The sequence below is a fragment of the Danio rerio genome, chromosome 13 (assembly GCF_049306965.1).
Source record: "Danio rerio strain Tuebingen ecotype United States chromosome 13, GRCz12tu, whole genome shotgun sequence".
NCBI classification, from domain to species: Eukaryota; Metazoa; Chordata; class Actinopteri; order Cypriniformes; family Danionidae; genus Danio; species Danio rerio.
The window spans coordinates 41,105,897-41,119,852 of NC_133188.1; the positions used below are offsets into that span (position 1 = coordinate 41,105,897).

The following is a 13,956-nucleotide window of genomic DNA, read 5'->3' on the forward strand; positions in this document are numbered from 1 at the left end:
CTTAAACGTTTAAAATCCTGAAAATAACCACATGTCTAGTATTAACAAATATATTCGCGTATCATTGCAATGAGGGACTTAAAAAGTTTAAGATTACCGGCAGGCATCACACAATAACGAGAACATCAGCTCATCTGTTCACATGGAACAATCAGTGCTGCATCCACCGATATCAAAAGATGACTGTTTATTGTAAGTAAAGCCAGAGAAAGATAGGCTAAAGTGCTTGCCTCAGCTAAATATGGTGCAGTTTCCACAACATTTAATTACAATAATGAAATAATATTTTAGTGTCTATAAATAGATTTACGCAATACAAATAAATACTAGAGAAATACATGTGAAGAAAGCAAAAAAGATACAAAGTGCTTGCCTTAAGGAAGCAATTGAAGGCATTGAACAACATTTTCAAATGTTTTGTTAAATGCAAATAATATACTATTTTAAAAATGTGTCATTTTATATGTTTATTACGCAATACAAACAAACAAAACAGAAATAAAGAAACAAGCTCATACAACTGATTTTATGAGAGGGGTCTGGCTGCATTTAATGCATTTTAATGTGCTCACCTAACCCCACCCCTCACTGTGACGCCACTCTCCATTGAGTGCATTGTGTCTGACACTGCATCTCTGAGCTATGCAATCTCAGCTTGCATTATAAAGGCTGCATCCAGAAACTATTGGATTTTATACATGACCAGAAACTGAAACTTCTTCCTGTGAATTAAGAAACAGACTTGGTTATGTCTGAAAAACAAAACAAAACACTATAAATTATAGAAACACTGAAGTACAGTAAATAAGTACACCTCTTTTTAAAAATTAATATTTTTACCATAACTCAGTGAATATAAGCAATATTTATTGGTGCATTTTAAACAAAAAAGTTTTTTTAAACTTATATAAATAATATAAATAAGATATATTCTTATATAAATAAGAGTTTGGTCACCGAACATCTTTAGGAAAATAAGGATAATATATTTAATTGTAAAAAAAAAAAAAAAACAAAAAAAAAAACTTACAAACATTTTTTATGTTTCTTTTGATTTTTCATATTTTCCCCAATATTAATTTGTGTGTACAAATTTTTGGTCTGATTTTAAGATATTTTTTTAGATTTGGTTTCTGATTTGGCCAGACGGGCTGGTTTGAGTATTTTAGAAACTGCTGATCTACTGGGATTTTCAAGCACAACCATCCCTAGGGTTTACAGAGATCGGTCCAAAAAGGGAAAATATCCAGTGAGCGGCAGTTCTGTGGGGCCAAATGCCTTGTTGATGCCAGAAGTCAGAGAAGAATGGCTAGACTGGTTCAAGCTGATAGAAAGGCAACAGTAACTCAAATAACAAATCTGAGGTATGCAGAAGAGCATCTCTGAACACACAACACGTCCAACCTTGAGGTGGATGGAGTACCACAGTAGAAGACCACACCAGATGCCACTCTTGTCAGCTAAGAACAGGAAACTGAGGCTACAATTTGCACAGGCTCACCAAAATTGGACAATAGAAGATTGGAAAAACGTTGCCTGGTCTGATAGTCTTGATTTTTGCTGCAACATTTGATGGTAGGGTCAGAATTTGGGGTCAATACCATGCTCTTTGATTGCTATTTTTGGTGTAACCTTTAAATAAGAATGCTAATGTTCTAGCCTTTGCGTCACTGATAGCCCGGAGATGGATTTTTTTTTACACTGGAAGTCTTCTAAACTCCAACTGTCTCATGGTTTGAAGATTTGATGCCTTTTCTATATATTAAAAAAACTTAAGTTCACATTAAGAGGTTCCACTGAAATATTTTATAAAAACTGGGATCCTCCAATTAATTTTGTCCGGAATTCAACATCTCTTCGCTGATTTATAAAAACAATAAATTTTTTCCCCCAAGAAAGATCTCTGCCCTTTTTATTAATGTCTCCGTGTATTAATGATATTTTATGTATATTTATTTAGTTGCTTTGACATTTCTTGTAGATGCTAATGTTGTTGTTGTGTGTACTTTTCTTTTAGTTCTCCTCCTTGGGGGTGGGATGGGGAACTGAGGGTTTTTGAATGTTCTTGTTTACCCTTAGTTATTGTTAAAAAAATTTGTAAATTATTGATATTGTGGTATTTTTGTTTTGTAGACCCCACAAAAACAATAAAATAAAATAAATAAATAAATGAATAAAATTTGGAGTCAACAAGATGAAAGCATAGATCCATTCGGCCTTTTATCAACGGTCCAACCTGGTGCTAGTACAGTGTACCTGATAAAGTAGCTGGTGAATATATATGTAAATATATATATATATATATAAAGTATTTACCAAACCTTGTTAATGAAGGCTAGCAACAGACTGCAGTAGTGAACTAAAAAACTGTAATGAAAAGAAAGGGAAGAATCGTTGTAACATGGCCAGGTATGTTGACCCATACTTGGAATTTGTGCTCTACATTTAACCATCCAAGTGCACACACACACAGCAGTGAACACACTTTTAATATCTTTTAATTATACTTTCTTGTTTTCTTAAGCAACAACACTCTGCAATCGTGCATGTCATTAAATATATTTACTCAATTTTAAATTGTACTCTATATGTGCATTTATTGAAATCTCACAATTGCAAGTGTATAAAATTAACATGTGCACAAATGCAAAGTGTTCTCAAACATCCACCATCATCAGTTTTCTTTAACAATGATTATTGCGACCATTAATAGACCAATTATTAGGGTTAACATTATGGCCATATATTTTGATATGAGCCTTTCAGTCGTATCATCGTTATTTGGAGGTGGACGAGAGAAAAAATCTGCTGCTCCGCCAAACGCAGCACCCACTGCACCACCCACTGATGCCACTGCAGCGGTCGCTCCTGCAGACAGTCCAGCAGCACCTGATCAGCAGAAACACCAGAAAAAAAAAATTCTGTAAAACGCTCTGGAAGAATTTGGAAATGGAATTGGGGCTGAGATCACAAATGATAAACAGCATGATTGGTATAGTACTTTTATATGTCCTGGAATAATTGATACCAGGCCATTACATTAATAATGGACACCCAGTGTAGGGATGCACCCATCATATAAAGTGGAGCATGCAAGTACAGATAATAATGAAGTCTAATAATTCAACAGACAAAGTAAATTATTCAGCTAATAAAACATTTACTCTTAAATGGGTACCACATCTAAAGACACTGTTCAGGGGTTCCATTTCAAAACATTCATCAGGTTTTTGTCTTCAAACTTGTCACTTTTGTCACTCCTGTGTGTGGAACTAGTGTCATCCAAAGCCTTATGTTTTGATGTGGTTTTTGACTGTTGCAGGCTGTGAAGTAATCCCAGATTTACAGTGGATTTGTGTGCAGAGGAGCTCGACGAGGTTGCGTTCTGTCCTGTGTCCGGTGCCAACACACACCGTTTCAGAAATGAAGCCACAGGAGTCAGGAAATGATGTGATATGGCAGTATGACGTATTTGCTTACTCATTTTCATGATTTTTTGATGCCAAGCAGGAAATTAAACTCACCTCAGTGCTATATGTCAGCACACTTTACCACAAGGTTATTGTCGCTGAACTAAATGAATAATGTTTCTTGTTATGTCCTATTTTGCTGTCCTATAGTTAAAGTTTTTTTTTTAAATAGAAGATAAAATAAAATATGTTTAGTCATTTAAAAAACATCCTAAACTTCATGTATATTGAATATAATCTAATCTATCTTGAGTCCAATGTTTATAGTTGGTGTAAACACGGTCATTGACTGGAGTGGTCACGATCCGTGACATGCCACACACGTGTGCAATACTGTCAAGATCTGCATGGAACTTTAGCTTAGTGCTGCACAATTAATTGAAAAAAAGATTGTGATCTCGATTCGACCCTCTAGACCAGGGGTGGCCAGCCTTGTTCCTGGAGAGCCACTTTCCTGCAGATGTCAGTTGCAACCCATAAAAATACCCTTAAATATAAACTTTCAGTACCGCTTCATTGAACTTGAACAAGTAAATTAAAATCCACTATTTTCACTAGTTGTATTAGTATTTTTTTATTTATCAAAGTGTGCTTTAAATGCTTTAAAAATAAGTTCTTTGTGGGATAAAAAATATATGTACTGTATATCATTTATTTAAAAAATGCGGGCAATACATTATAGATTAATTTTATTTAAAAATATTATATCAATCTTATTTTTTAATTCAACTTTAGGGGTGCGACTAGGTAGGGGGCCTACAAGACATTGTGCCCAGGGGCCTCTGAATTCTAAATCCCGGCCTGCTTGTGGTGGAGAAAAATCAAGTTTTATTTGCTTTGACGTCTCCTCCTTTGGTAGCAGAGCTCACGTAATCAACTGCGTAGCTACCATAGTAGCCACTAATTTTATGGCGGCATATGAATATTAGATTAGAACTACTTGTCACCAACGCAGAGAGATATTTTTCCTGGACATAAGTTGCAGGATACATAAACATTCTTACCTTTCACTATGGAAAAGTAGAGTTTATATTTCCAGTTCGCAAACGCTACCTGTGAACTTCTGACTTCTGGTCATTTATATTGCATCCAAAACTACACTGAAAACGTGATGCCTGCTTCTTTCTTTGCCGATTTAAATGCATTTTGTGCTCGCTATCTTCTGCTGTTTGTCATTGTTATGGCCACCATCAGCTGTTTCTACATACACTCGCAGCACATTCAATTTTCAAAGTAGTTAAATTTTGTGTTGATTAATACTGAATGTGTCTCGTTGTTATTACTTAGGGTTAGGGGTAGGAATACAGTATATGCTGGTGTTTAACTGCATTGCTTTAATGCACTCCCGCATTGGGCTCACACATATACTCTGTGCTACTTCATGACCATGGCGTTTCTCTCGGGCTCACGCTGAACGCAGTCAACCAATAACAACAGACTGGTCATCGGACCAATCACCACAGAATAGCATCACGCAAAGGAGGAGTTTGGGAACAAATGAATCACTGAACAAATCATATGGGAGTCGTTGGGATAATTAGGTACAAATAAATGCTTATTATAAGACAATGAAAGGGTTTTTTGACCTTGCATGCATATCAGCCTGTTGTTGGAGACCCCCAAAACCAAAATATGACATTTTTAATGCCTAATAGGGGCTCTCTCTTTAATGACCTCCCCTAAGTGCAATGTATTCTGCCTTCTGCCTGACATCCAGACATGATCAAATTTTTCAATTCTTATGATTTTCTCTCTTATGCTTTTTTCCTATTCCATTGTTTTTTTTTTGTTTTTTGTTTTTGCAATGTGTAATTGATGCTATATTTGTATATTTGAGAATAAGGAAGAAACTGACAAACAACAATACAAAAAGTTGACCGTAGGCATACTACCAAATTAGTTAAAATGTTCTTTAAGGACAACAGAGTGAATGTTTTGGAGTGGCCATCACAAAGCCCTGATCACAGCCTTATAGAATATTTGTGGGCAGAGTTGAAAAAGCTTGTGCGAGCAAGACAGCCTACAAATCTGTTTCGTTACACTAATTCTGTCAGGAGGAATAGGCCAAATTTCCTTCAAACTATTGTGACATGCTGTAATATGTAATGCTAAAATAATCATAATAGTTTTTATTATTAAGGCATTGACCTGTATTTACCTGCTGACTGAAGGAGGGCGACCAAGCTTCCTGCTGCCACACCGCCTCCATTAGCAATGGCTGCTGAAGACATCATGCTGGCGCCCAGTGAACCTGCTGCTATACCAGCAGAGGTGAACCCAGCCATGGTCAGCGCCACCGGAGCTAACACAGCTGTACCAACTAGAGGACAAAAAAAAAAACAATCAAATACATGCTTTCATCTGAAGAAACAATCCTCAGAACATCTACACCTGCTGTAACGGCTTGATCTATGTGGCTATTTGCACTACAATAACACATTTTCTGCAAATATGATATATTCTATATGTACAAAATAGTATTTTATATGCAGCAAGCCTATTTAGATGCTATTTATCCTAAATGAAAATAGTAGCAGACATTTGGAATGAAAACACACTCGGTTTACCTGCTCCAGCAGCAACCCCAAGCACAGTGAACAGTCCTGAAAAATAAATAAATAAAACTCATTAAATCTAAAGTTTGTTTAAAAAATCTGTTTGATTTTTGTCTCTGTAAGTGCTATTAAAAATTAAGATGCCAGGAAGAATAAAAAGGGATTCTCACAACAGTTTTGGCTCCATAAAGAATATTTTAGTGAAAAGTTCAACAAATAGTGTGAAGAATCATTTCGTAATCTAAACTGCATTTTGCTTAAATTAATTTAGATAATTATTAGGACAAATGTTAAATAAAACTTTATCAGTAAAAGTAGTTAAAATATGAGTATTCTTAAATAATATTAAGACATTTATATTTTTATATAAAAAAATCATAATTCTTTAACCTCTGTAAAAAAATTTTTTTTTTACATTTTACATACACACTAACCTATCTAAATAAATACACACATACCATTTTGTGATTGAAATGACATAGGCTATAACACTGAATAATCCACATTAATAAAAAAGCAAACGTGTACCCACCGGGCTTCATGACTCAGCAGGTCTTTTTCCACAGAGAGAGAACGCCAATTAATGAACAAGTAGTTGCTCCGTTTTAATCTTTTACTGCAGTTGCACACTGCACAACATTGACGTAATGAAATTGAAACTGCTTCCTGGAAAGCACGTGTGCATTCATATTTTTATAGTGTGCATAGGGAGGACCCTTAAGAAATGTAACATGGCATTTCGTGATATTGCTATAGTTTCTGACCGTGCGTACATTAGACACAATGTTTTGAATAGTCACCTAAGACCTTGACATCGCAGTCTGAAAAAAATGACAACATATGTGAAGAGCTGAGGAATGTAGCCTACGTGTAGATGGAATAAAAAATAAAATAATAGACTAGGCTGCAGCCTACATATAATAAATTCCTTCCACGCGCGCTAAAGGCTGTGCACAACATAGGGAAAATTTTACAAGACCACTTGAAAATGATACGTTTTTCTGGATTTATTAAGTATGGATTTTAATAAAATGCTAATATTTGTAATCTATAAATAAAGCTTTTTCCCCAAAATTTAAATGTGGGAACATGGCACCTATTGCGGCATTTTAAGCAAAAAAGAATCTCAGTATATACAGGTTGTTCAATTAATTAGGCCTAAATTATTCATTCACTAAAATTTCCTTCGGCTTAGTCCCTTTTTTCATCAGGGGTCGCCACAGCGGAATGAACTGCCTACTTATCCAGCATGTTTTACGCAGCGGATGCCCTTCCAGCTGCAACCCAGTGCCTGGAAAGGTCCATACACACTCATTCACATACATACACTATGGCCAATTTAGTTGATTCAATTCACCTATACCGTATGTCCTTGGACTGTGGGGGAAACCGGAGCACCTGGAAACCCACGCCCACACGAGGAGAACAAGCAAACTCCACACAAAAATGCCAATTGACCCAGCTGGGGCCCGAACCAGTGACCTTCTTGCTGTAATGCTAACCTCTGAGCCACCGTGTCACCCTGGCCTAAATTATATTTGAGCCATTTATTGGAAACTCATCAATGTTGGAAATGAGAGCTCAATGCACTCAAAACTGGGTTATTAATACATTTTTAGTAGTACCATGAACAATAATAACTGAACCTAATGTGACTTGTGGGCCTATATGAAGAGTTTGACGCAAAAACCTCTATTTGAGTCTAAATGTTCTAACAATACATTGAGAAATATTTTTATATTTCTTATAATTAAATATTTACGACAGCATCTTAATTTTTTTCATTTTCCCACATTGTATTATGATTACTAAAATAGACAGGCTTTAGATCTGGATGCAGAATTGGTGCAGTTGCAAGGTGAGCTGCATGCAATGCTTTTAAAGTGCACATCTAACCCCACAGTGACATCACTAGCTTCAATAAGTTCATTATGTCTGATATTGCAAGTCAGAGAAATGCAGTCTCAGCTTGCAAATCCAAATCTTTATCTAGATACTATTGGAGACCATTCTTATTTACAAGTCTAAAATAGTTAAGTAGTTTTTCTCAGGAATTGTAATTTACTAAGTAGTTTTATAAATGATTACTTTTACTTTCCCTGGAGTACATTTTTAGTGTTGTATTTGTACTATACTCCACTACTGGCCTTCAACTTGCAGTCACTACTTTATTTTCTCGTCTATGAGTATAATTGCAGCAAACTGTTTGAAAGCATTAAGTGTCCCAATAAGATGTCCAAAATCTTTACAATCATTGACCCAGAGACTGTTTAGATGCATGTCACTGATGAAAAGATGAAGAATGTTTACTGGATGGTGACTGAAATGGATTTAAACACCCAGCAGGCATAAGACGTCAACATGGTGTCAGATTGAAGTTGTTCTCCATCATCGTGGTGACGTTACATTTTGTTTGGAAATCAAAATTGGGTTGATGTCAGAACTCAACGTCAGGGTGATGTCATTGTCCAATGGTAAACCTAAAATCAACCTCTAATAATGTTACAGCTTGACATCATGTGGATATTACCACCATGACATCTATGAGATATTGGATTTTGGTTGACATACCTGATGAATAGATGTCAGTATTTAACGTAAATATGATGTTGATTTAAGTCACACAGGTGTCAAAGCCAGTTCCTGGAGGGCCGCAGCCCTGCACAGTTAAGTTCCAACGCTGCTTCAACACACTTACCTGTAGGTTTCAAACAAGCGTGAAGTACTCAAATAGTTTGATCAGGTGTTTTTAATCAGGGTTGGAACTAAACTGTGCAGAGCTTCGGCCCTCCAGGAACTGGGTTTGACACCTGTGGTTTAAGATGTTGGCTCGACGTTGGATTTTGGCCACTTTCTAACACAACCTAAAATTAACCAAATATTAACGTCATTATTGGACATCAAAATAACATTGTCCTTAGACGCTGGTTAGACACTGAATTTTGGTCACCTGACATCACAGCCTAAATCTAACGCCTTCTGATGTTGTGTGCCTGCTGGGCAATAACTAAATGCACTACAGAATGTTACGTGTACACACATCCACAAATTACTTGTAAATAAATCAGCTTTATACTCACTACTCGAGTACTTTTGAAAGGTTTACTTTACTCATACTTGAGTACTATTTACAACAGATATTTTTACTCTTTTTGCACTACATTATCAGTCAAGTAATGATACTTTAACTTAAGTATGATTTTTCAGTACTTTTTCTGCCACTGATTATTCAATACAGTAGGAAAACAACATTTTTCTTCGTTTTTTCTTCAGAATTTTATTAAATATTAAATGTAAATCACGCTACATTGAGTTGCTCGCCCGCCATTGCGCATCATGCGCAATGCAAATTAAAATAGAACATTGCACTTTTACATACTGCATTGTTGTTTTGCATTTACATTTTCAAAATGAATTGACTGCATACCTACTGATATGCTTCCATACATAGTTCTCATGAGGAAACATAATAAACTTCTAGAAAAGGCAAATTAGTTTGAATTTATAAAATTTCATTCAAAACGTCTGATTTTTAACAAGGAGGTGTGTCCACAAACCCCACCCAAAAACCAAACAGTTATTGAGGGAGATGAGGAGACCATGTAGAAATAAGATCATACAACATTCATCAGACAATTAGCCACAAATCAATTTAGTTACAAATAGCTGTGAGATTGTGTTGAACTGTCTGTGGACTGTGAGCATTTAAGAGCAGAAACGCTGTAGGCTTGAGTGCATTTCTCATTTCTTCAACCTCTTCAACAAATGAACAGCTCCACCTAATAGCCCCCCTGCAGCACCACCTACAGATGCCACACCAGCTGTTGCTGCTGAGGACAAACCAGCAGCACCTGAAAATAAAAACAAAAAGCCTGATGGCACCATTATCTGAATGCATAGCAGGTCAACCCAGCACAGTGAAGTTATAAAATAATAAATGTTAAAATACATAAACAATTCATGTGCATTAACCAAGTAGCCTATATAAAAAAAGGAATTAATAAATTGACAGTAATTACCTGCTGACTGGAGGAGAGCGACTACACTTCCAGCAGCCACACCACCACCATTAGCGATGGCCGCTGTGGACATCATACCAGCTGCCATAGAACCCGCTGTGATGCCAGCAACAGAAAACCCGACCATGCCGAGCGCCAGCGGGGTCAAAGCAACGGCACCAGCTGTTTAATATGGAAAAAAAAAAGATAAATAATAATTATAGATCGACACATACACTATAATATCAGAAAAGTTCATGTTACTTCAAACATTTGAGTTAGTATAATTGAATTTGATTTTGTACTATGATTGCTTACTAAAAATAAAGCACTTCAATAAAGTTAAGTTACTTTATTTCTATAAAACCGCTTCAAGGATACACAGGCAAATGATCAAAAGTCGTAACACTGACTGTTCTAAATACAGTATGCAGTTCTAAACTAATTTAGTAAGGTTTATGAATGCCTGTGGAAAACTGATTTACTGTAGGGGAGTTCCACTGAATAATATAGATCTGATTCTTCAAAAAACTAAGATAAGGAAGTAAGGCTAAACGGGCTATTTATAGTAAGTTATAATAATCTGATTGGTTTAATGATTACAGATGAGACCAGCCGCGATCACTCAGATCACGTGTTTCTCTCGAAATTTGTTTGTCAAACTTCACTTAGCAATGGCAATATAATCTAGTTCATGTAGGTTATTGCTAATAAATAACTTTTTTTAAAAATATTTGAGTGAAATAAACATTTTATTTCACGGTTTGGTTTTACAGTTAGACAGTTTGATTTAAATGACTGAATTAACAGACATTTTCTCTGTGGTAACCCTGGTCTAACTGAGCTAGATGATCTGGTTACTTACCAGCTCCAGCTGCAATCCCAATAATGGTAGATACTGCAAATAAACATAACATATTGAGAAACAAATTACAAAGACATAAAATACATCTTTGATATTATTTTGTCAGGGAAAGGTGCAAGTATTTGCATTTTATTTTTTAAATATTTACATTTTTGGTGTACAGTTATTGAATAAACATGGAACAAAATTATATGCATCTTACACGAGTCCATGCTATTATATTCAACAGTTAAGGAGGGAAATAAGTACCTCAAACCACACATTAACACACAGATTGAATTATTGTAATAAACAAGTCACTGTGAGATCATCCATTTGATAAACAATAAAAAAAAGATAACAAAACCTTCTGAATTGCATAATGTAGCAAACGAGTGTTACACTTTCTATACTAACCTAAATTTCTGCTTCACAGTTTAAGTTGTTACAACATTACCTAAGAGTATGTATGTAATGTTGGCAGCTAGCTCTCTGCAACTCACATGGTCAACCACTGAAGTTATGCAGGGCTGCGCCAGGTCAGTACCTGGATGAAAGACCACATGGGAAAGCTAGGTTGCTGCTGAAAGTGGTGTTAGTGAGGTCTGCAGGTAGTGCTCAACCTGCAGTCTGTGTGGGTCCTAATGCCCCAGTAAAGCGAATGGGACACTATACTGCTCAGTGAGCAGTCTTTCGGATGAGGTCCTGACTCTGTGGTCGTTAAAAATCCCAGGATGTCTTTCGAAAAAGAGAAGGGGTTTAACCCTGGAATCCTAGCCAAATTTGCTCGCTGGTCTGTGTCATTCATGGCCTCTTAACCCTCCCCTTATTATATTGGCATAATTCAATCATAAATCTCATATCCACCAATCAGCTGGTGTGTTTTGTGCGGGCTGGGCAAATATGGCTGCCCTCGTGTCATCCAAGTGGATGCTGCACACTTGTGGTGGATGAGGAGAATCCCCCGATGTGTAAAGTGCTTTGAGTGTCCATAAAAGTGCTATATAAAAATGAATGAATATGAATAATTAATTATTATACGTTGAAAATGTCCTTTTGATTGTATCATTAAAATATAGCACTTCTGTGGCTAATAAAACAAGGTTAACAAATAGTTACAATTATTTATGGAAACAGACAGAAACATACAGTAAACTACTTGTGTAACAAACACCTCACAGCATGAGAACTTGCACTGCCTGATCTGGGAAAAAAAGGAATGAAGGGTGCGATCCTAGGTGTGACTGACACACTATGCGAGTCACCTGATTGTCATCAGGGTAACGTAAGGTCTTAAAGTAAAGCATGAACACATTTTTTTTGATTACAGGATTTTAAATTACAGGCGGTTAATTCTGCTGCAATCCCTGAAGAAAAAATGAATGTGGAAAAAGTGTGGGGGAAGAATTTATGATATTCATGAAATTATGTAGAAAAAATGTTTTCAACACCTATATCAAAGCGTTGGAAGGTCTTAAAATGTTCTCAAAAATTAGGTCCTAAAAAAAAATAAACAATCCGAATAAAGTCCAAAATGTATAAAGTAATTATGTTACATGCACAGCAAAATATCAAAGAATGTCATCATGTCATGTCATTTTCCAACATAAATATATTCATCACATCATGATGCATTTATGCTAACTGAATATGGAGGTTTTGTCTTAGAAAACTGAACAAAGAGACTTTTAAAACAAGAATGGAACACATGCTAATAGAAATATTAGCAAATATTGTCAATAGAAAACATGTTGTTAGGCTATTCTGCATTATGTTGACCTTTATTGGGAATCATTTATTCATGGTTTTATCATAAATGTAGCTTAAAGGGATGTTTCACCCAAAATGAAAATTCTGTCATCATTTACTCACTCTTTATTTGTTTACAAAAGACACAAAACACCACAAGAGAAAAAGTACACTGAAAATTGTTGGAAACCAGTAACCACTGAATTCCATATTAGTTTTAGGTTTTCAGCATTCTTCAAAATATCTTATATTGTGTCAAACAGAATAAACTCAAACAATGAGTAAATGACCGAATGTTCAATAAATATCTCTTTAAATTTAAAGATATAATTCGCATTAAAAAGGTTTGTTTTATGTCAGCTGAATTTGACAAAACAATAAGGACGAAAATGAAGGTACAGGAAAAAAATGTTCAGGAGCAGAACTACTCAAAATAAGGGATGAGTTTTGTAAAATGAAATAAACAAAACAAACGAAGATCTTTGTGTTTTATATGACAATTTAAAGCAGTATTAAAATGCATTTTAGAGACAATATTAAAGTGCTCCGTTCAAATTGTTCCTTAAACTTTGTTTTCATGAAACTTCCAGCAACCTCGTAAAAAAATATCAGGCACTTACCTTTCGGCATACTTTCGAGGAGTTGAACTCACAAAACGAAACTTACATGCAGGCCGTTTCCTGAGAATCGAGGATGACTCATGTTGATGTCAAATGATTATTCCCTGTAAGTGCACATTTACTCCACTAGCTGGCGCTTTGCGGATCAGGAACCCGAATTTCATTTGAAATGCATTTAATCTTAGGATGTTCATTCTTCAATGTATACGCTTTTAAAATTAATTAAATCCAGAATTTTGTATGAATAAAAGTAGGAAGCAAAGAAAAGCTTAAAGCAACTTTTGATGATTTACTGATTATATAGCCGACTGTGCTGAGAAAGAAACTGCTTAAAAGTAATATCCATCATGTGATGTGATAATAGATTTTTTTGTATACCCAAGTAGAGAAGTAGGTTACATGTAAATTCATTATTTAGACAATATTAACATTCTAATTGTTATTTTTGAATCAAAAATTGAAGTAAGATTTGCAGAATAAAATTAAAATACATATTTAAGTAAATTGCAGAAAAATAAGAAAATAAAGTTCTGCTGGGTAATGGGAAAATGACAATAAATTAGTCGCATCCTTAGACATTTTAAAGAAATTTGTAAGGATAGATCAACACTTCACAATATTTCACTTTCTAATCTGTTTTCTATTAAGTTTTTTAATTCAAATAATCTCATCTATTTTTAATATATAAATAAATATAGAAATAAAAGTAAATAAATAAAT

General features: G+C 35.2%; 2 protein-coding genes across 4 annotated transcripts; both read right to left on the reverse strand.

Moving 5' to 3' along the window:
• Nucleotides 1-2,482: 2,482 nt before the first annotated feature.
• ifi27.6 (interferon alpha inducible protein 27.6) lies at nucleotides 2,483-6,680 on the reverse strand. Of its 2 annotated transcripts, none has more exons than XM_073919596.1 (4): nucleotides 6,558-6,680; nucleotides 6,038-6,073; nucleotides 5,619-5,790; nucleotides 2,483-2,889 (listed from the first exon to the last, which is right to left on the reverse strand). In XM_073919596.1, the coding sequence occupies exons 1-4, from the start codon at nucleotides 6,565-6,567 to the stop codon at nucleotides 2,778-2,780; spliced, it is 330 nt and encodes a 109-aa protein (XP_073775697.1). In that variant the 5' UTR covers nucleotides 6,568-6,680; the 3' UTR covers nucleotides 2,483-2,777. The 2 variants fall into 2 exon arrangements, with proteins under 2 accessions (XP_073775697.1, NP_001243574.1); NM_001256645.1 differs by having other exon boundaries at nucleotides 5,629-5,790; nucleotides 6,558-6,610.
• A 2,596-nt stretch (nucleotides 6,681-9,276) lies between these two features.
• ifi27.7 (interferon alpha inducible protein 27.7) lies at nucleotides 9,277-13,311 on the reverse strand. 2 transcript variants are annotated; one of them, NM_001172636.1, is made up of 4 exons: nucleotides 13,237-13,311; nucleotides 10,889-10,921; nucleotides 10,045-10,206; nucleotides 9,285-9,876 (listed from the first exon to the last, which is right to left on the reverse strand). In NM_001172636.1, the coding sequence occupies exons 1-4, from the start codon at nucleotides 13,244-13,246 to the stop codon at nucleotides 9,767-9,769; spliced, it is 315 nt and encodes a 104-aa protein (NP_001166107.1). In that variant the 5' UTR covers nucleotides 13,247-13,311; the 3' UTR covers nucleotides 9,285-9,766. The 2 variants fall into 2 exon arrangements, with proteins under 2 accessions (XP_005157052.1, NP_001166107.1); XM_005156995.6 differs by lacking the exon at nucleotides 13,237-13,311 and having other exon boundaries at nucleotides 9,277-9,876; nucleotides 10,889-12,367.
• Between the last annotated feature and the right edge of the window lie 645 nt (nucleotides 13,312-13,956).